The following is a 23897-nucleotide window of genomic DNA, read 5'->3' as shown; positions in this document are numbered from 1 at the left end:
AGGAGTGAATGAGTGCAAAGTCAGTATAGTGTGAGTTCAGAGTTGGGAAATGTTTTAGCGCAGGCTTTATATAAAATTCTTCAACAGAACCCTTAAATATAGGCCTGCACAGTAAATTCACTACTGTAAAATATGCAGTGTAAAAGTACATTTACTCTTTCCGAGCAATTACAACAACAGATAGAGTAAGCTGCTCTCCAGTGCCAGTGAAAAATCACTTTGTTGAAAGACGTGGTGTCAGAAGTGCTCTGGAGAGTTCCGCCTCCTTTTTTCCCCATTTTGCAAATTAAACAGAAGTTTCCAGAGCCATTTTTTCTCCTCTGAGGATTTCGGTAAGTGTCTCCTAATCACATATTAAACGAATAATATGACATGTGAATAAAAGTCGCATGATAGAATGACATTACATTCTTGTTAATGTCATGCTCTGGCTGGTCTTTGATCTTAAAATACCAGATTCTAAATTGATAACGTTAACTTAAGCAACATGACTTGAGGGCTAACACTTGTTGAATGATGCAAGCAACGGTCCACGGTAAAGTTATCTGGTGCTAATATGAGGTCATGTGTGTTATATTACATTACAGGTAGCGAAACATTAATGCTGTCTAATTTAATAGTCACTCACTGAGTCCCCATGTTGTAATGTTTTTCAAGCGAACTAGTTGCTAACGTTTAACTAGCATGGGAGATAGAATAACGTGTAGAGGGGTGATCGGGTCTTGTTTGTTAACATCCATAGTTAACATTATAGCAAAAGCTGCACAAGGGAGTGGTTAAACCTTAACGTTAGCTTTATGTTATGCCAAAAACCTTGGCAGTCACGTAAGGTAGTAGTTTGAAATATCTAACAACATCAACCTAGTAGACTAACTAGCTAACCTCTGATTATACCAGGCCAGTCAAGGTAATCATAATCTTGTTGTAACATTATGGAGGGGTGATTATGAATTTTGTTTTTTGCCATGTCCATAACCAGAAAAATATTAATGCCTGTATTGGGAGCCTGAAATTGCTAATGTAATGTTAGCGTGACTAGCGACATGTGTACAGGCATCTAACACAATATGACATGGTTCAACACGTGCTGGCAACTCTCATGTATTTGGCATGTTGATCGTTTTTTGTTCATTTTTGTAACGTTTAAGACAGCGTCACACGTTGGTAGCATTAAATTCATGTCAATTTTGCAAAGATAACTAATCTTTTTTTCCTTAGACTTAAAATATGTGCTTGAATTGATTCACCAACCATAATAAATGGTGCGGTTTCTCTCTGCAGGAAGGATGCTACTTAAAACAAAACTTGGCGATGTCCAAAAGTTTGTAAGAATAACAGAGCTTAATCTTACGGAGTTTCTGAATGCAGGTAAGAAACTAACGTGCAGTTAGTTTTATAGAACATAAATAATGAGGTTAATTGATCTTTCTGCTAACAAAAGCTTTTGTGCTTGGTTTTTAGCATTTGCAAAGTTTGGTGTCCCACCTGTAACAGAAGGTGTGAACGTTTTGACAGTTCTGGGACAGAGGTGGATGAGGATGTTTTTGAGGATATAGTAAATGATCCCTCAACTGGGGTGTTAATCATCAAATTTGATACAGGTTTGTTTCAGATACAGCTAAAAGGGATAATGTGTATATTTAAATGAAATATATTTCGCAATGCAATGTTTGCATGTTTGCATTATCAATAAGATGAATGTAAGGAACATGTATTCACCCTATCTTTTGTTAATTGTTTCACAGAGTCTATCTCCACTGTGGCTTCTCCATTAAAACCGGCTATTAACACCTTCCACCTAACCCTGGTGAGTGGGGGTCGCTATAATGCGTGTGATATAGCACCATTGAGTAGCCTATGCCAGGGGTCCCCAACCTTTTATGTACCATGGACCGGTTTGTTTCCTATTTGTTTTTCACGGACCGGCGAGGTGGTCGGGGGTTCCATGTTCCATATGTGTTGTGCATGCATTACTTGAAAAGAACTAGCTCCAGTTATGTATGAACAGTGAAGGTAACGATCTCTTAAACATGTGAAACTCGTTGTCCCCACAAATCAAGCTTAAATGCAGTGACTTTATCTGCCAGTTTAAAGACAGTCGTCATTCTCCCCTGGAGTGACAGGTTGAGGTCATTAAGCAACCCGAATATGTCACACGGGTAAGCGAGTTTTGACACCCAGTCCTCATCACTAAAATGTGCAGCTAACGGTGACTTTTTTCTGTAAGAAATCTCTGCAGCGGCTCTCGCAACTCAAACACTCTGGCCAGTGACCTGCTAAAGATGCTTGTTTTTTGTTGCTCATTCTAGCAGTTTAGCTAACTTTGTGTGACACTACCGTTCGCTAAGAAGGTGAAGTGAGCTGACCTGAGGCTGCGCAGCGCTGAAGGCAATATGTAAAAGTGTTGAAGGCGGGACAGACAGACGTAAGAAAATAGACCTTGCAAAATGCAAACATGTGTGCAATCAAACAACTGCATATAGGCCTATGCCATGTAAAAACGTGACATTATTGCGAATTAAATTTAATTTAGTTTTCATGCATTTTTTTTTTAACTCATGTCGTAGGCTACGGCTCGGTTAGGAATGTCCCGCGGCCCGGTGGTTGGGGACCGCTGGCCTATGCGACATACATGCATCTGTCCTCTGTCAAATACAGTTGCATGTATAGCTCTGAACTAAACCGTTCAAGAGTTATTTAAGAGAAGTCGAACGTGTGTTTTGTTTCATTTGTCCCTCCTGGCTGGGACAAATGAAACAGCATGGGGGACGAATGAAACATAGGTTATGTAAACCTCCCACAACTTCAATATTTGACAACATATCATGAATGGCATAGGCGCCGGTGGGTGCTCCGTCGCTCGAGCACCCACAGAGAATATCGAGCACCCACGTGTGCCAGCTTACAGTCCCGGCTAAATTTACATGAATTTAAAATCAAACATAGCAGTTGATGTTAAATTCAGCATATCTCATAATGTGATTGGCTATGTTGCTGTCAATCCTCTACTCCATATCCTAACCACCAATGAGAGCGTCTCTCGTATGAAAATTCCTGACACGTCCCACCTGAAGAATTAACGCAAGGCCTTGTTGGGTCTTCAGCCCCGAATGTTTAAAATGTATATAGCCCTGAATATCATTTTAAAAGTAGTCTGACAAAGCTTATTGTTTTGTGACACAGCTAAACACTGGTACCTCATAGAACGTCTATAACATAGCCTAGGTGGTCGCAACTCGCAAAAGTAAAGCAGATAGAAAGAACTCACGCAAATCTAGCCTACAACACGCAGACAGCTTCATGTGCAGGGGAGAGAGAGAGAGCGCACAGATGTTTTATGATTGTTGGCTTGCTAATTCACTGAAGAAAGACTTATGATTATGGATAGAAAGAACATTCTGAAAAGGAAAGGAGTAAGGCAATGAGGAGCAATGCTATAGTGGAATACTCATGTTGCTGTATCAGCAGATGAGAAGGACCTGAGAGTGCCACTGACGACGTGACTGCCTCATAGGCTCACAGGTTGGTGAAGGAGAAAGCTACATCTAGCTGAGCCCAGTGACTATGCTTTTGTGAGAAGGCACACCATTCATAGGCCTAAGAATATTCCTGGCAGACCTTTACAAAAAATATGATATCATACACGCTTTTTACACCAGTGTAGGATATGGCAAAGTTTGAAAACCACTGCCTCCACTTACTGTTGGCTAATGCACGCTTCTGCATGGATAGGCTATATCTCATCTTTTTAACGGCGTGATATCAACACGAAATATAAGTTCTGTTTATAAAAACAAAGCAAAGTGTTTTTCCTTTTAGTTTGGGTTAACACAATATACCTTCTGAGTCACGTAAACTGTTCAGGAGTCAAACGACGGATCATGCGTGATTTAGGCGTAGTGTAGATGACTGAAAGTGCACAAAAATTGTGCCTTTGCTTAACAGCATTTATCCTCGGGGGTGACGCCCATGGACTCCCGCAAACTGTATTGGCGTTTCGTGTGTCGGCCGCTGTTTATTTACTAAAGTGTTGAAGTGCATAGGCCTACATTACTTCTCAAAAACCGTATGGCAACAATACACATGGGCGTTGGAATCGGGCATTTAATTGTTTGAGCACCCACCGATGAAAACATAAATCGGCGCATATGTACCCAAGTAGCCTAAATCAAGGTAATTTTTAATTATGCATGATTTATTTTTTTATTGAATTCGTAGGCTGGGATTCCTCTCGGCAACAATTATGTTTAAAGGTAGCCTCCTGCTTTTTCAGAAGGGGCGGCAGGCAGGCTACCGACAGAGCGATGTACAGTGGCAGAGCGACGCACAGTGGCTGAAAGTGGTACTAAAGTTTCACGCAGCTTCAAGCCGCATAATGCGCCACTGAAGTGGCCATTTCAAAGTAATGCCCACTGTATAATAACATATGTTATTTGAACATCTATGAAGTAGATCCATTTTTTTGGCCGTATCACAAACCAGTTTAAATTAACTGTCACGTTGCATCCAAGCCTTAAAATACAGACGTTCAGAACATAGCAGGGAATATATATATACATAGCAACATTTAGCATACATGTATGACTGAAGTGGATTTAGCTAATTGGATGGCAGTAGGCTAAGTAAAATAGTGATGTTTCAAAGGTAAGGTTCATCAGAATCCTGGGATATGCCCGCTTGACAATGGGAGAGATACAACTAACGACTGGACTTTGGCCATAGCAACCATCTATTTAGAACTAGTAACAACATTATGTCCTGCATGTTGAGAAAATAGTTGATATGTGTCAGAAAAAAGTAAAAAGTTCTTAAAACAGTGATTAAAACGTTTAAATTACATTTAAATGAACACAGCGCAAGTGGCAACAGTGGAATAAGCGGGATAATGGACGACACAGTGGTCTGTTAACAGAAAACGGTGGACCAGGGGTTCTCAAAGTTTTGATTGATGAGGGCCAATTCAGGTAACCTGGCAATAGCCAGATGAATTTCGCTCCGCCTAGCTCCACTCATCCATCTGGAACCGATCCATTGAAGTGTTGCTTCAGAAGGCTGGGCCTAATCAAAAAATGCTTGCATATGATTGAATAAGCCACTTGTCCGTCATCTATTGACGTGCTACTTCAACCACTCACATCGAAGCCAACTCGTGACGCTAATAACAGACTCACAGTCGCTTCTACGCTATGTCACATCTATGATACTCCCGCCCTGCGTCCTGATTGGCTAAACCATAAAGTTGGTTGGAGAAATCACTCTCAATGGAAGAGGTCCCAGATGGATGTGAGTGAAGCTAGGCGGAGCTAAGCGGAACGACATTCATCTGGCTAGGGTCAGGTTACAATTCAGGAACCCAACATTGAACTGAGGGCCGCCAAAGGGGTGGGGGTGGGGGGAGAAAAAAAATCTCTACAGTTTATATTTATTGCATTAAACACATTTTAATTCATAACTGAGGCTAAACCTGGCAATACTTCTTTAGAAAAATTGCAATGCACACACAATCTCTACCCTCAACAGACAAATGTGGGATATAACAGTCCTGTGTGCAGTCCATTTCAAGTACAAGCTTATTTAGAACAAACAGTCTCAGTGGGCCTTGCTTATTATCAGCATAGGCCTTATTCAGGGCCAATTCCAGCTACCAAAGCACCACAGGAAAACCTGACGGCCACTAAACACCACTAAACGGAGATTCATTCTTTTCAAAGCACACAGTACAGTTGTACAGTTTTAACAGTTTTACAGATGTTATCAGATGTTATCGCGGGCCGCCAGAAATGTTTCCGCGGGCCGCCATTGGCCCCCGGGCCGCACTTTGAGAACCTATGCGGTGGACGGTCGAGGTTGTCTTGGAAACATTGCTATTTTACTTAGCCTACTGCCATCCAACTAGCTAAAAGCCACCTCCGTCATATAATGTGGTTATGTTCTGAACGTATGTATTTTAAGGTTTGGATGCAACGTGACAGTTAATTTAAACTTCACGAGTTTGCCTAATTATTATACAAGTGTTATATGGTCAAAACTATGGATCTACTACTTCACAGATGTTCAAATAACATATGTTACACGTTCTAAATTACGCAGGACAATGGGATTTTCAACCAAGCAGTGGAATAATTATCCCTTACTTATTTACTTTCAATATTGATTGGCAAGGGGTTACCATTGAAAACATTGCCTGAAAAAGCAACACTTATCCCAATTACTGTATGTTTGAATGTCTGAATAAAAATCCTAAGAATATTCATCCTGCAGAGGAGTTGTTTTGGGACTGGTTGCTAAGGGCTGATTACATCTTGTGACAGTGCGTCTTCAGTTGTGCTTTATATGTGCCTTTCGCTATAGAACAAGTTTTTTGGACAGTGGCATAATGATTTTTAGAGGGTGTAAGATAGTGAGTTTTGGATCATGCGCCAGACCACATCTTATGTCGTTAATTGTCACACATGGTGCGTATGATGAAAATTCATCACTTTATTGAGTAAGGTGTATAACAGGGCCCTAAACCCTCTAGGCGCCACGGTCGACTTTAGTCGACAAGATACGATACTGAATAAAATGGCCGATTTAGTCAAATAGGGTGTCATATTTCGTTCGACCTCCACTCCACTAGATGGCAGACATGTCATACGTCATCCCCGAGTCCAAAAAAGGGCATGCTCTAAACAAAACCTTCGAGCTACAGCGCATTGAATCAGTGCGTGCAATACCGGAGCTAGCGTGCGTGTGAGCCACTTTATCAGAGCGATATTGTCAACGTCAGCGAGTATTTGCATTAGATTATCGTCTAATGGCATCAAAAAAGTTTACCCGAAATGAAGTGTTGGGTCTTCTATTCGCGGACCCTGATTCTGAAGGGGAATATCTGCCTTCAGAAAATGACAGTGATTTGTTTAGTGAGGCTTCAGATGCGTCCCTGCCTTGCAATGAGGACGAAGGACAAAGTGAGAGTTTAGCTTACACCAAGCACAAACGTTGAATCGTTTGCACAATGTCACTGGTGGGAATAATGTTTCACGGGTTTGGAGTGTTCATCGGGAAGTTAGCAGGGTGTTAGTGGTTAGTAGGCTACCTCCAGCCTAATGTCCATGTAGCGCTAGCTTCTGTCTTCTGACCGTGTGCCTCTCCGCAATCGCGGCGACAGTAACGTGGTGGAGCCTTTGTCTAATGCCACTGGGTATGTTAGACGAGGTCGAAGTGCTCATAGGACAGTTAGGGGGGAACATACACAAAAGAATACAAATACTAACATTGTCTCTTGTCTTGTCTCGTCATCTCACTCCTGATCTGTGCCTTGCCGTGGCAAGTGAGCTTTTGAACTAAACAGGTCTTGTCTACTTGTGTTTTTGTGTCATCTGAATAATATATATGTGCCCCATACATGGAATCAGAGTGCCTACTGTATGTAGTGAATGGAAAATCACTACAGCAAAAGGCCAGCCTACCGCTACATGCATTTGGTTTGTTTCTGCCATTTATTAGTAATGATTTACACAGTCTGTTTACTACTTAGTATTTACCTGAGCATTCAGTATTGTGCAATATAGCATACAGAAGGTGAGGGACATTTTTGGGGGAAAGAAGTGGTGCATTTTATCATTCAAACATGCGACTTTTCATGAAAATTCTATAATCCAAGATGGCCGCCACCATATGACGTCATAATATGCAAATTAGATATAAACATTTAATCCCTACATAAACTTTGGGTCATCCTTAATATTTCTCTAATTTACAGAAAGTCTCTATCTCTTACCACTTTTAAGATATAGCCTTTTGAAATGAAGACGTCAAAATCGAATGTTTCGAAAAAAAACCTCTGGCGCCTAAAGGGTTAATGTGCTAGGTGAAATGAACAAATCTGAGGTCCTCTTAATCTGCAAATGAAAACATAACATTTTTTTTCCAAAAATGCATTTTTCAAATTCAACAGGAATTCTATTCAACAGGATAAGCTGGATAATGGCCGCCAAGGTGTCCAGGGGCCGTATTCACAAAGAATTTTAAGGCTAAAAGTAGCTCCTAACTGGCGAATTTAGGAGCAACTCCTAAAAATAATGGGCGTGCCACTTTAAGACTCCTAATTTTTTTCACTAAAAGTAATTCACGAAGCATTTTAGACCTAAAAGTAGCACCTAAGTCTGGGACAGCTTAAAAGAAGTCGAGAGGACTCCTAACTCACTAAGACCTATTCACAAACAGCTTTTTGTGGCATTTCACGTCGCGATGTTTTGAAATGCGTAGGCTATGCGGCTACAGGAGCTTCCAATCGTGAGGGAACAATTTTGCATTCATAAAATGGATGCAATAAAGCCACCAACAACAACCAAAACTACTCATTGTCAACATGTAAATTAAATGTAATGTTTCATTGTGAATCAAATTAGAATGTTCTCCTCTTTGCAAACGTAGGCATAGTGACAGATTAATTTAATAGGCCTAATGTTGCAAAGATGCATCAATATGTATGTTTCATTAGGCTACTAGGCTATTTGTTTTGCCTTATGCTACTCTTTATTCATTTAGGCTAGGCCTTTTTATTCAGTTATTCATCATCTTCCGCCCTTCGCACTACTTGTGTAGCGCACACATTCTCAGACCTTGTCACCTGTCACTCATCATCGTAAGGGAGCGGAGGTGTTTGGAATCATTCCCGCGTTACAATCATCAGCCAATCAAGGTGGTGACTTCAGTCAAGCTTGTGCATGAGTAATGACGTCATCCATAGCAACGAAGACTCACTCTTAGTTTAGGAGTTGTAATTTTTCCTTACTAAGAGTAGGTCTGAAAGCCTTTGTGAATAACCTTTAAGAGAAAACTCCTAGCTAAAATCTTTTAGTGGGATTTAGGAGTACTCCTAGTGGTAGGATAAAAGTCTTTGTGAATACGGCCCCAGATATATAGAGAGTTAACCCTTTAGGCGCCAGAGGTTTTTTTTCGAAACGTTTGATTTTGATTTTAATTTCAAAAGGCTATATCTTAAAAGTGATAAGAGATAGAGACTTTCTGTAAATTAGAGAAATATTAAGGATAGCCTGTCATAGCCTGCCTGACCCCTGTCAACATACTCCTCATTATTGGTGAAATGAAGGAAAGACAAAATCATCTCAAATCTATTCCTGGACATCACATTCCCAAATCCAGGTTTTGCTGTTGGCCAATATTCAGCCCAATAATCCTCCAACTCTGACTTCTCTACCAGACCCATACTCAAATGCAGAGAAAAGAAGGCTTTCATTTCACTGACAGTTACGTCAGACCATTGATGAAATCTGGAGTGTGGCTGGAGTTGATGGGAGGCTAAAAACTGATGGGCATAGCGATTTGTCTCAATGACAAGTAAATTCCAGAACTCATCAGAGAGAAAGAGTGATAGAAAATCTAGGGGCGAATTGGCATTGGAGAGTTCTCTTTCCCCCAGATAACCAATTGGCTGATCAAAGGGCGTGATCCAAGTTTGGTACTGCTCCTCATTGGCCAAGTACTCAAAGCCATCATCTTGCACTAAACTATGCATGGCTCCTCTGCCCCGTGTCACACCGCCTCTGCTCCTGCTGCGACCAGCACGGCCTGTCCTGCCTCGCGCGCGCGCCGAGTGGAGAGAAGTTGCACAGCTCCAACTAGGCCTACTGTCATTCTCATTGCGACTCCCCCTGCCTCCACGTTGCCCCCTAACTGTCCTATGAACACTCCGACCTCGTCTAACATCCCCAGTGGCATTAGACAAATGCTCCACCATGTTACTGTCGCCGCGATTGCGGAGAGGCACGCGGTCAGAAGACAAAGAAGCTAGCTGGCTAGCGCTGTAAAAAGACTGGACCCCCACATAACTTCCAGCCTCGTTTCCCACATCACTAACACGCCTGCTAACTTCCCGATGAACACTCCGACCCCGTGAAACATTGTTCCCAGCAATGACATTGGGCAAAGGATTCATTTGTGCTTGGTGTAGGTCTAAACTTTGTCCAGCTGCACCATTGCAAGGCAGGGATGCATCTGAAGTGTGGTGAGTAAACGAATCACCGTCATTTTCTAAAGGCAGATATTCTCCTTCAGAATCAGGGTCAGCGAATAGAAAACCCAACACTTCATTGCGGGTAAACTTTTCTGATGCCATTACACGATAATGTAATGCAAATACTCTCTGACGTTGACAATACTGCTCTGATAAAAAACGGCACACACGCACACTAGCTCTGGTATTTCTCGCACTGATTCAATGCGCACTAGCGGGAAGATTTTGTATAGAAGCATGACGTTTTTTTGACTCGGTGATGACGTATGACATGTCTGCCATCTAGTGGAGTGGAGTTTGAACGAATTATGACACCCTATTTGACAAAATTCGGCCGTATTATTCAGTGCCGCATCTTGTCGACAAAAGTCGACCGTCGCGCCTAGAGGGTTAATGGATGAGGCAGAGGCAAAGAACTTCTTCCACCAAGTCCATGAACTCTGTATATCGTGACACATCGTAGGCCATTATCCTGCCTATCCCCCAGTTACCATTATGTATGCCTTAATAGCACACAAAGGAAACAAGCGGTTCATTTTAAATAGAAGCCGACTTTGTTGTACTACTTTCTTTGGTCCTGACTGTGAAAACGGTGGGTAGGTAGCTTGTTTACAGATGATTAATTTGATGCAAAACTTGCTTCCTAGTTCATCTGTCATTTACTATGATTGTTAAAGTATACCATCCAAAAGAGCACTGACATGGAACGGTGAATAAACATTTTTACCAAATCTACTTCATACATGTCCTGATATACAGAATTAATAGCCAATCAGAAAACAGTAAGGATTCTAACTGCCAACCCAGCAAGAAGATCAGGACATGTGCATGAGCTCATATGTAGCTCTATTTCATACAGGGAACCTTGTTTTTTTATTTTAGCTTTTTATACATTTTTGAGATAATTTACTTAGAATTTTCTTGAAGTGCAGGTTGTTTTAATTTCCATTCCACTGTTTTCTTTCAGGGTGGTATTTAATGTTGTTGCTAGTACATGAATACAGCATTTCACCAACCTCAAGATCTTCAGATTGCCGTTGGAAATGCGTATGACCTTCGAAATATCACTGAAATGATTAGCATAAGCATCTTTGGGTTCTTCAGGGACATTGTTGCTCAAGTCCAGCTCTGTCAGGTAGTGTAGGGACTCCAGAATTGAGGCCACAAGACCCCAGGAATCACAACTGAAATTACAGCCAACGAGTCTGCAAGACAATGTACTGTATTATAAAAGAGAATTTCACATACATATACACAGATAATAACTAGAAAGTTCAATAGAAGTTAGACCTTTGTGGCCTTATCAGACTTTAATCTCAATGTTGTTACCATCAAACTGATGGTAGAAATAACTGATATTGTATGTATTGTGACTTTTGTCACTTTCTGGTGCTAATATATTATATTGGAAATATAAATGGATAGAGAACAGACCTTAACAGGTGCTCTACCAGTTTACAAAAATCTTGCTTGTCAGTTTAGATTTTATATGACATATAACCAAAGTGGATAGGGACTAGATCAATTGTAACCCCCTGTCAGCTAGTGGTGAATGTAAATGACTAAGCACAAGACTTGTTTTGTCGTTGTCTACAAGTTCAAATACTAGGTGAGTGCAGACATGTGTATACTCTGCTTGTCACACACACCCACACACACATTTTAGCAAAGGTGCTGTTGCATAGATGATTGCACATGCAGCAGTTCCTTCTACAGAGATGCATTCACCCGTCATCTTAAGCATTGTTGTACATGCCTTTAATAGGAATAGCAGATGCCACTATTCATTGGTTTATTGGATGTTTTGCTCAAAACACACCCATGCTTAATTAAGAAACGTAAGAAAAAAACTCTTTTGAACCATATGCCTAGCGTCTGATCACTTATTCCCTCATCAAACTAGCATGTGGCTTGGACTCTCAGACCATCTGTTTTAGATCATTAAAATTGGGTCCTTAGTGTTAGATTTCTTTATATGGAAAGTTAATTTCACTCAGATTTGGTTCAGGAATTCAGTCAACTCCATTTAGCATTTCTCCTCACAGGCAACATTTCCCCCAAAACTTGTGACATCAGTGGCATTGTGTTCTGTGATAAACCAGCATATTTCTTAGTGGCCTTTTACTGTCACCATGGCAAAGTGGCTATGTAAGTAAGTTTCATTCAACTTTTTAACATACATGTTGCCTTTTCATATAAGTAATCCTGACTGATTTCCATTTGCATACAATCTGATAAAGTGCATACAATCCATTTTGCTAGAGATGAACTAGATTCCCATCTTGTACAGTATATAGTGTGTTTCCATAAATGTTGACCTGGCGGCCTTGTATTTTTATCCCACAGCTGTTCAGAACTATTCCCTTGATTAGGAGAAGGACCATTTTAAAATCACATGACACAGTGGATGAACACACACACAGATCATTGGATTACATGGTAACCCTGGTTCTCTTAGTGATTGACGTGCCGGTGTGTTTTAAAGACTATCAATGGTCCTTGCAGGCTATGGGATCATTCCCTGTACATAAAATATGGGTTACACTTTACTTGAAGTCGTTTAAGTCGTTTATGACATTAAGGGCTATATCTTGCACTTTAGCGCAATTGAGTTCGCGCAAATCGCTTTGTGGGCGGATCTTGGGCGCTGTTTCTATTTTACCGGCGGGATCATGACTGTTGCGCCCGACGCAAATCTAAAATGGGGTGGTCTGAAGTAGCTACATTAATCATGGGTGTGGTTTGGGCGTAACGTGCAATAAACCAATCAGAGCGTCATCTCACATTCCCTTTAACAACAGGCACGCTTGTTATTATGATTGCGGAATTGCCAGGCGCAGCCAGGAACGGTTCACAGCGCTATAGTCAGTTGGGAACAGTTTGCTATTGATTTTTCCTCTTGACAAAATGTAATACAGAAATGTCACTTTCTGATGTTTTGGGATCACTCTCACTGAATCACAAGGTTATGAATGCATGGTGATATTTTTGCAATGTGTATAGACAATGGAGATCTGTCAGATAAGCTCTCCTCTCCCGTGCTGCTGCTGGGGCATTTGGGTTAAATGGCATTGGCATGCAGTTCAACATCACGTCTCATTAAGTTCTCTAATATTTCTTAATTTATGTCATCAACACATCAGCAAAATGCATTGCACAACACAGGCGCCTAAGCAAGCGCTCCTGCAGGTGTAAGCTACAGCTGTATCTTTCCATCAGGCAACAGAAACAGTTTCCAAGTTGACATTTCCAACTTTGCACAGTATCCCATTAACTGCATGACAATAGGCTATTTACAATATTTTATGTAAAGTAGAGTTTGTAAACACGTTATCATCAACTTAATGCACGCACAACTTTGTTTGAGCAGGAGAGAGAATAACAATGAATGGACGCAGCAACTACAGAAATTGTAGCCAAGGCTACTTGATGCTTTCTTTTACTGTCTATGGTTGCTGGTTAACAGCACATAATAAGCTTATTTAAAAGCCACAAACTCAAGACTTCAAGGCCATCATGGATATAAAACGCTTTTTTTGAAAACAACGAAAGGATGGAGGGAACATAGCAAAGCTTGGGAGTTATTTCAGATGGGCTACAACAAGGTAGGCAAAATTGTGGTGCTTGTCAAAACCTTAGCGCAGCTGGAATAATGCTTTATAGGCTGATGTTAAAGCGCACACGATGTTTAAAGCCATACACAACGGTAAATTGGAACAAAACTAAAGGTAACTTTAGCCTTTATAGGGCTGTATAAAGTTGTCAAAATGAATAGGTCGTAATTAGGCGTTGTTGTTGTAAAGATATTGCATGTAGATGTAGGCTACTATATAGGCTACTAAATTTTTAGTTGACCAATGCACGAACAAACCCGGGAAACGGACAAATATTATCAAGGCTTTGAATGTTTCCATCTGTGCACAGGGTGTCTGTAGATCGGTGTGCATAGCATTCATTCCTGCAGGCCTGTGGCCATGCATGCGCCCTTAAAATAGCATCTGAATTTGCGCCACTGACTTTAGACCAGGAGGTTCCTGGTCTGTGGCGGAATTGTTTTCTGAAACTGCAAAATATCAACTGGGACCGTTTGCGCTGGAACACGCCCCCTCTTTTCGCTGAAACGCCCCCATGGGCGCACATGTACCTGTGGAGGGAAAATTCCAATATGCGCTGACTGCAAAATAGGAAAGACAAAAGCACGAGTATACAAAGTCAATTGCGCTAGAGTGCAAAATAGAGCCCTAAGAGTCATTTGTTTTTTGTCATGACAAGTTACTGTAGGGTTAGGGTTCATCTGTCATGACAATGTCATGTGTTCATTCTCTTATGAAGATACCTTCAAGTAAAGTGTTACCAAAATATGAGTGGAGAGATGGTCTCAAACGATAGAGAACCACATTTTCATGTTGAAAATGTGCAAATGAGCTAAATAGAAACCTAGCTACTGTCCTGTTGTTTATTCAGCATCGTCTGATATGCCAGTCAGATGTGTGAAAGTGCCCAGTAACCCAGATTTGAAAAACAATTGTACCAAATTTGAGAAGAAAAAAAACTTTTTTGTGTTAGAGGAAATCATAGCCATTACATCAAATCATACAAAAAATGGTAGCAAACAAGCTTTGCATTTATATTTATTTTAAGTATAGATTGAAGAGAAGCCTTTACCCCAGAAGCATTTTAACATTTTTAATAATTTTTTAATACTTTTTTAAATGTGAATGTCAATTGGTTGAAACAGGTTACAAGGATATACAAATATATTCTTTATAACCTCAAGCCAGAAAGGTAATGTTATTAGAATGACATTAAATCCACAACTAACCTTAATATCTGTAGTTTACAGTGAGAACTGCATAGCCCTGCGGAAAGCAGCTGAACTCCAGAATCTCCCAAGCCATTGTTACTGAGATCAAGCTTAACCAGGGAGTTTGGAGACTGGAGAACTGAGGCTACTATCCCACATGATTTATCAGTGAGATTACAGCAAGGAAGTCTGGAAACAATACAGATTAAACATTTTAATGTTAAAACATTTTCTTACTAAAGAAAAACCTTTTCTTACTAATGAATATGCATCAGAATGATCAGGATATTGGTTGAGATGAACATGCCCGTTTATTACGTTATTTGCAAAGTTATTTTCCATATATTCGAATCCAATCTATGTAAACACAAACATCGCTCAATTCCTCTGATGGATGTGACCCAGAATTATTTAATGAATTTATTAAGCTGACACTTTTATCCAAAGCAACATAGACATCAATTGCAGGACCAGTCTCCCAGAAGCAACTCACGGTTAAGTGTCTTGCTCAAGGGCACAACAAGGTAGCCGGGAATCAAACCCATAACTAAAGGTGTTTTTCCACCGACAGCGCACCCGTTCTTGAACCAGTTCAGTTCAGAATTCTTTGAACCTTGGTGCTATCTAGTGAACCATGCCGCATTTCAACCAGTTTTGAACAGAATCAAGGATGCGTCATCCACAATGGGTGTTGCATGCAAAACAAAAGTTAATGAGATGCATGAACGGGAGAATGATATGAAGAGTTGCCCCGTAACAACGGCAGAAATTAGCTTGTGAATGTCTGCATTGCTAGTTGACTAGTTTTGTTTACTCATGGCATCAGTTGATATGGACAGAAAACTCGTGCTTTTAGCCATCTCCCCTCTGAACGGTAAAGTGGCACGCCCACTCCGGTTCGCAGGAAAAGACAACTATTTTCTGGTTCACGCCCCAAACCAAAGTGCCACATTCCGAACTGGTTAAGTTGAAATGCTGCGAACATTTAAATGTTGGTTCCCGAACGGGAACGAAGCCGGTTCTCTGTCGGTGGAAAAGGCCTATAGTGACTACTGCATGCTAGTCCAGTTTCTTAGCCACTACACTCCCACCACCCCATTGTGATTTATAAACGCAATGAGTGTACATACTGCAATGTCTTGAGGTTAAGCTGAGCCTCCTGTAGTCTAGCAGATAACAGTCCTGTTTCCATAGGAAGGTTGCAGTCCAAATCCAGTTCTTTTAGATGTGAGGAGTTTGAATTGAATGCGATCGCTAGATAACCATATCCATTCTCAGTGATATGACACTGAGCCAGCCTGTTGGAGAGAGATAGTAGTTGAGTAAACATACAGCATTTTGTCTGTTAGACAAATACAATTCTGTTGGATTTAAAATTGGAGGGTTTTCATTGTACAACTGCCATGGTATTATAATTAAAGCAACACCAAAGAACTTTTCCTCTGTCGCACGCACTATTTGTTTATCCAGCACTGGCTTTGCAAATAACAATGTCCACAGACAAGGTAGAATATGTTGCATGATTTTATGAAAGTACAATGTATTGCGACATCAGATGCAAGTCAAATTTGCAGTTTCTTATGTCTCATTCCATCGAACTACAGATCCGCTACCCGATCTGGCAAACTTACGTGGTATAGTGTGGTTAAAGCCGATAGAGGGCCGCGAAGCGAATGCAGAAGTGCCGTTAACTCTGTTACGAGTTGATGAACCACTGAAACAATTTTGGAAACATTATTTTAAGGAACAAAAAACTCTTTGGTGTTGCTTTAAGTTTCAAGTTTTATGGCTAAGGTACTAGTACTGGTTAGGGAATCGGACTTGTGACTGAAAGGTGGTCGGTTTAATCCCTGACTGGGAGGAAAAAATGTGGGTGGGAGGAGTGATTAAACAGCGCTCTCCCACATCCACATACATGGATGGATGAGGTGCCCTTGAGCATGGTACCTAACTCCCAAATGCTCCCCGGGCACCGGATCAAGGGCTGCCCACTGCTCCGGGTGTGTATGTGTGTGTCCCCGGATGGGTAAAATGCAGAGAACAAATTTCTAGTAAGAAACACTTCTTACATGACCATAGAGTATAACTTAATGTATATTTATTACCATGGCAGCTATACAATAACATTGTTCGAAACAATCCAATTTATAACATCGATCATGTTGGATTTGCTCATATGAAATTCCAAAAGTCTATTTGAGAACTTTAAGACAATGTTTAACTCCAACCTCAAAGTCTGCAGTTTGCAGTTATGACTGTACAGTCCTGCAGAAAGATATTGAGCTCCAGAATCTCTTAGGTCATTGAGACTCAGGTCCAGCTCTGTCAGGGAGTTTGATGACTGTAGAACACTGGTTACAATTCGACAGGATTCATCACTGAGATTACAGCCGGGAAGTCTGTGTGGATAAAAAAGGAAGCAAGTTAAGGCAAACATCCAATAGTAGGAGCAAGAACAGTCTCTGTCCTGTTGTTGGTAACTATATAAACCATGATCCTTTGTGTTGGTGTAGGCCCATATCAACCAGAAATATTTAAATGCAGCGTTTTACGTAACAGCCTTTTTAGTTAACGTAGTATCTGTTTACCATAATTATTAGAGGTGGGACAATATTGTAGTACTGCAATATGTCACAATATATTGTACTGCAACATGTAGCAACATGTATCACAATATTTATTTATTTAATATTATTACTTAAATTTCATGGTACATTTATGTACATTGATAATATTGTTTCCACAATATGACCCACAATCTTGTTTTTCCCATGTCACAGTGTAAATTGTAAAGCAAGCATGAGACAAATGAGACAATCCAATCTGAATTTAAGACAATTTAATAAGTTTAAAGCCTTATTTTTTTCCTCTCACAGTGACTTTATTCTCTATCTGGTGTTACAATGCAGCCACACACAAAGTTGATTGGGCAACTACAGTCTTCAGTATAGTCGCAATTTTCTCTGTGGAGGCAAGCAAGCTGCATGGAAACAAACTCTAGCTCAATAAACCCACCAGGTGGCAGCTCTAACAGCTTTAAAACTATACATGGAAAAAGGCATACTGTTTTTTTTTTTATCAGTCAAAAAATTTTGTCAAACAATGAAAAAGTCAAACAATGAAAATGTCGCTAAAAATGTGGAGAATGCAATGAAATCAAGCATTTTGTGCGATGTGAAGGCACAAGCCGGCAGCAGCGCAAATGCTCGGAAGGCTACCTCTGAGAGAGAAAAAAAAGATGCAGGTTTTAAAAAAATGTGCAAACTTTCAACAACGCTATACTAAGGAAGCTACCCTTATTTTAGAGACTGTTCACATGGCTTTTTTAACCAGTATTGACATTTAGAATAGGGTGACCAGACGTCCTGGTTTAACCAGGACAGTCCCGATATTAAGTTTCATGTAGTTGAAAGAGTGTCAGGATTTCCACCAGGCATCTGCATTCATTCATTCATTCATTCATTCATTCATTCATTGAACGTGCACTGTGCTGTAATGGAAACCTTATTTCCTAGCCATGTAGGCCTACGATAGCGTAAATTGAGTTATTTTTTTTTATTTAGGCCTAAATATTTATTACATTCGTAGACTGGAATGCCTCACAGCAAGAATTGTATTTAAATGTTGGATACTACTGCTTCAGCCTCTGGCAAGCTCAGAAAGGTGTGGCAAGCGACTGGTAGCTTGAGAGCGACGTGATGGAGACCCTTGCTGTAGGACAACTTTTCATTGGCAACAGTATTAAACCAACCGACAACATACAATATTAAGAAGAGCTCTTTTATTTCATTGAGTTAAATTGAAACAATGAAGGCATTACCCCGGCTTGTAGGCTATTTGGGGACCGGCCTTTATTTGTTCGAATCTGAGGCCGGCTATAAATAGAATCCATAATTTGAGGATTTACGGTATGCAGGTATTTTTTTAGGCATAGTGCAGTCCCTGATCTCTGACTGAAAGTGCGCAGAACTTGTGCATTTACATAACAATATTTTCCACAAGCCTAGAGCGCCCTCTCGCGGTTGCAGATGGTAAAGTTTCATGTAGGGTTCATGTCACTCAGTTAGCCTGGCTAGCGCCACCACTTCTCAATGAGACGTGGTCTGGGAACCAAACGTTAATTTTCTCGTATTTGAAAAAAATGCCCAGATCCGTTTATTGGGTGCCACGGGTGTCTATCAAATGCGTCTGTGCATAGCTCATCATCGTCTTGCTTTCCCCCCTGTTCTGTGATTGGTTCCCTATCTGAGGCAAAAATTAGGGCGGTAGTTTCCAGGCTGCCTTAGCAGCATGAATCAAATCGCGCGCAAGGCAGCATGGGAACACCCAGGCTAGTCACTCAGTATGAATTAACATTAAAAACATGAAAAACATCGCACCTGATTATAAGTTGCAGGCCCAGCCAAACTATGGAAAAAAGTGTGACTTATAGTCTGGAAAATACAGTATTCAATTTTGAAGAAATTCATAATCTCAACCCTGTTACACCTGGCAATGCAAATCAATAGCTCTCCACCTCAATCAAGGTGGCTGACCAGATGGTCCAAAATGGTTATATTGGCATACAAATTTAACTTGTTAGGCTTGTTCATGCTTAAGATTATTTAAAGGTTAGCAAGAAATAGTCACTGTAATCTACAAAACTTCTAGTCTCGAAGCCAGCCAGAAAACCCCGACCAAAATTTGAGGTCTGGAAATTCGGTCTGGCCTTGTTCCATTGAAAAGTAATAGTGCCTGAACCAGGAGTGTGTTTCTAGAAAGTGTAGTTGGCTAACTTCCGTTGCAACCTTTGTAGTGAAATCCATATTTCTTGGATTTGGTGTTTCTAGAAAGGGTGGTTCGAACTCTCAATCACAAAAGTTTGGTGGTTTGAACTACTGCCCCTGAGCAGATGCATTTGTGTCATTCATTGGTAGTTCTGGAGCACCTAACCAAAAATCACAACCGCCTATCCTAAAATCACAAGCTGGTTGTTTTTCTCGTGACTCAATGATTGATCTATATTGTCGCTTAATGTTCATTAAAAGACTAACTCCTCTGCTGGGCTCCTATTGTTGTGTCTCATAGGCCTACTCTTACACAAAAGCGAAATGGAGAGTTATGATGCAAACTCTGGTCATGCATGCAGACTACCGACGCACTACAGTTGAGCCACAAGATAGACAATACAAGTTTGCGATAACTTAACATTTGTCTAGGCTATACATTTTTTTAACACATATTTAACACAAATAAGTAAGAGATCATGGATGACACATATTTTGGTTCACAGAAATTAATACACATTCGAGGTTGTAAAACGACCCTGACGTGCAGTGGAGGGGCATTTAAACCTTGTAAGAGCATTCATTTCTGTGAACCGAACGTCATGGAGTCCATTATCCCGCTTATTCCACTGTTGCCACTTGAGTTGTGTTCATTTCCTGTTATAATTTAATTTGATTTTAATCGTTAAAACTGTCTTGTTCATAGAACTGCTTCTTTCTGACACAAATCAACTAATTTCCCAACTTGCAGGACAAACTGCCATTACTAGTTCTAATGAAGGGGTGACCAAACTACGGCCCGCCACGCACTTTAATCCAGCTCGTCGAGCATTTATTAGTTTATCATAGATCTGGCCCGCCACGCACTTTAATCCGGCATGCCAAGCATTTAATTAGGTTATCGTTGCTATTTTTTTTCCATCGATACACGATGTTGTGATTAACTTTAGGCTACTGCAAACTGCTTTTGCAACAGTATTTCTTGAGAAATTCATTTTCTACAACAAAATTACTTCGTCATTTAGATGATACCAAAACTTATATACATATATACACATTAATTTTTGTGTGGCCCGCCAGCCAATTTACAAAACCCAATGTGGCCCTTGAGTCAAAAAGTTTGGACACCCCTGTTCTAATGGAAGCATCTCCAAGAAGATACCGAGGTGCTAACTGCCTCAAAGAAAAAATAAGTAGGCTACCGCTTCTCATTGGACCACTTTCAGACAAGCAGGTTGTTGGTCGGACACACCGCATCGTCAGCAGTTGCAGCATCTAGGCTATCAATAAGAAAACCTTGTTGACAACTGCTCCATATTGACAAATCATTTAATTTGCAATTAAAGTTATGAAATGGAGAGAGAAGGGTATAGGTGGAGTGAGGGAGTAGCTCTAGGCAACTCTATGCCTATAGGCAATTATATTTGATTGGCCCACTAAACCTGGATTACCTAATTAAAAAGTGCTCTTTTTACCCATATTAACTATTTTACACTTTTATATATACATAAAAATATATATACAAAATGGAAAGTAACTTACAATTTGAGTACATTATTAACAACATACTTTTCTTTTATTTTCACTTAAGTAAGTTTCTCAAAAAGGAGTTTTTACTTTTACTTGATTACATTTTTAAGGGAGTAATTGTACTTCTACTTGAGTATAGATTTTCAGTACTCTACACTAGTCTGATGAAGAGCGTAAGCTCGAAACGTTACACACTGGTGAAAGTAATTAAAAATTCCTGATGGGAGCAAGTATGCAGACATTCCGCCCTTTCCATTTGATAGCCTAGCACTTTTTGTCCAGCACCTGCCTTGATTGTGCGCACCAACAAACAACTTTTCAGTACTCTACCCACCACTGATTGTGACACAGGTGCAATGCTTTCTAGAAACAGGTGTTGGAATGCAGTTGTTTGAGCGCAAGTTGCGTCGTACCATGTTAGTTCAGCAAAGTCGTTGCTAACTTTTGTAGAAATGCACCCTGAATGGTTCGAACTGACTGCACCAATCAAATTGTGTGGGCGGGCTTTGTACAATGATGGACATATGAGCAATAGTGCCTATTTATCTATCTATCATATCTATCATATCACTTGAGCACGCTTCAGTTGATTTTGTTTGCAACAAAAAGCCTGTCGCTAGAAGTTAGACATTTAGAATTTGCCATCACGTCTTATTATTGTAGAATATATTGAATAAGTTATTGTAAAATATATTGACAGCGCAATAACGACTAGTGTGTTGTCAAATTGGGTGTCTTTCCTACATGATTATGGTAGGCAATTTTGTTGCTCTGAATGGTTAGGTCTATCCAGTTGAATATCTGTTGAAACCTGCCTCATAATAATGTCCCAATGGAGCAGTATCAGACTCAAATTCTGACATCTGAAGTGATAAGCGAGAGCCAATTTCAACATGTCATATCCTGTTAAAGCAAACTGTTCTTAATTAATAAACAACTTAGCGCCATCTACCACTTGTGTATATGTTGTGCACAAAATAATCTATATTTCCAACCTCAAAATCTGCAGTTTACTGTTGGGACTGTGCATTCCTTCAGAAAGACATTTAACTCCTGAATCTCCCAGGTTATTGTTACTCAGGTCTAGCTCTATGAGAAAGTTTGGTGATTGGAGAGCAATCTCACAGAATTTAGCACTGAGATTACAGCCAGGAAGCCTGTGAGGAAACAATGCAGAATAAACATTAGCACAGTGAGCAAATGCAAAATATTACAATACATTTACATTTATTCATTTAGCAAATGCTTTCATCCAAAGTGACTAACATATTGTCCCTTTAGAATTATCTCCCCAGAGCGTTAAGTGTTTTGCTCAAGGGCAACAGCGGTGGAAGCCACAAGTTTTCAGGCTACTGCATGCTAGCCCAGCTCCTTAGCCACTACACTACCACCGCCCCATATTACAAAGCTATTCTGGAATGACAAGTGATTATGAGACAATCGAGAGAATTATGTAAATGTTTTTTTTGTTTTGTTAAAGAATCTCAGCACTCACATGAGGAATAACGGAAAACTATTTGTGAAAATGTAAGATTGCAAAATCACTGAAGCACTGAAACTGTGTTAATATCTAATGTTACTTTCCTAGGTCATCATTTGGTTGTGTATTTCTTTTATAATGGCATTCCCAAATGTTAAGGGTTAATTGTATACAGAGGGGTGCTGAGTTGGTCTAAGATTCATGTGCCAAAGGTAGCAACCAGCCATGAACACTTGTAACACTTGAAGTATAAGTATAAGGGCCCTATCATGACATTCTAAAGTACATCGTCACTCGTCAAAAGTCTATTCAAATTTAGTAGGATGTCCAGTTCACATTGGGAGGGGTTTTGTTATCAAAAGTGGAGCACACGGCGCAACAAGGTGTTCCTAGGTTTTTTAATCAGTCATATGGGTGTGTTTGGGGCGTAACATCATTTTAAACCAATGAGAATGACATCTGGCATTCCTTTAACAGCGCCAAAGCGATATGTCAAATAAATGCATCGGGTATTTTTGCATTCAACGGCGATTTGAAGGAGGCAGCTTCTTGAGACCGTGATGAAATAGTCATTCTTAATGCATTACTAAAACCTAGCATAGCCTTCACGCATTTGCACTCGTCTATTATTTGAACTCATTGGCAAAGTGAAACTAACTTCACCAAGGTGTCAGTCAACGAAGACAGTTATATGCAGTTACTTTCACTATTGACTGACAATGGGTTAACATCGAAAACATAGGCTGGAAAAAGCAACACTTACCCTAATATTGTTCAAATGACTGAATAAAACAACATTTATCCTGCAGAGGAGTTGCTTATATCTCGTGACAGTGCGTCTTCAGCTGTGCTCCATACGTGTCTCTCGCCTCTCCCCTAATCACTTTTAACCATCATTACCAATTTGCAAATGATGGTGAATAACTACTCATCATGAGATGTACAGTATTTCGTAATATCTTTATTCTAATTATGTTTCCCATTGTAATCGTGCAATTTGTAATGCTTTGCATTGACGTGCGCTGGTGTGCGTTCATGAATGATAGAAGGATGGTGCGTGCACCTGCCAATATGACTGTTGACATGCACTCTTAAAATAGCATATGAACAACTCGCCATTGACTTCTGACCAGGTTTAGGTGGTATATGATAGCGATTTTTTAGACAACGCCAGCAGGCCCTCCCCTAGGTTGTTAATTGCCACACCCCTGGTCGCAATGTTTAAAAAATAAACGTGCAAAATACCGAATTAAGTTTTGCGCGGGTGAATAACGAGCTTTACGCCATGCGCTGGAG

The 23897-nt window shown here is 40.3% G+C and overlaps 1 protein-coding gene and 2 long non-coding RNA genes across 3 annotated transcripts in view; 2 read left to right on the top strand and 1 right to left on the bottom strand.

Moving 5' to 3' along the window:
* LOC125297524 (NACHT, LRR and PYD domains-containing protein 12-like) overlaps positions 1 to 23897 on the bottom strand; it is a 61159-nt gene that overhangs the window by 19713 nt on the left and 17549 nt on the right. The window contains exons 8-12 of the mRNA XM_048247907.1: positions 22117 to 22278; positions 17054 to 17224; positions 15956 to 16123; positions 14844 to 15014; positions 11038 to 11226 (exon numbers count right to left, since the gene is read on the bottom strand). Of these exons, the coding sequence (XP_048103864.1) occupies positions 11038 to 11226; positions 14844 to 15014; positions 15956 to 16123; positions 17054 to 17224; positions 22117 to 22278 (861 nt within the window). The remainder of the gene's footprint in view (positions 1 to 11037; positions 11227 to 14843; positions 15015 to 15955; positions 16124 to 17053; positions 17225 to 22116; positions 22279 to 23897) is intronic.
* LOC125297655 lies at positions 306 to 11072 on the top strand. The gene is made up of 5 exons (XR_007194095.1): positions 306 to 332; positions 1282 to 1368; positions 1462 to 1601; positions 1746 to 1807; positions 10989 to 11072. It is a non-coding gene; the product is annotated as an uncharacterized LOC125297655 (long non-coding RNA).
* LOC125297656 lies at positions 11143 to 14945 on the top strand. Its single transcript, XR_007194096.1, has 3 exons — positions 11143 to 12169; positions 12368 to 12460; positions 14858 to 14945. It is a non-coding gene; the product is annotated as an uncharacterized LOC125297656 (long non-coding RNA).

This window comes from Alosa alosa, chromosome 7 (genome assembly GCF_017589495.1).
Source record: "Alosa alosa isolate M-15738 ecotype Scorff River chromosome 7, AALO_Geno_1.1, whole genome shotgun sequence".
Taxonomy (NCBI): Eukaryota; Metazoa; Chordata; class Actinopteri; order Clupeiformes; family Clupeidae; genus Alosa; species Alosa alosa.
This window is presented reverse-complemented; position numbering and strand designations above follow the sequence as displayed.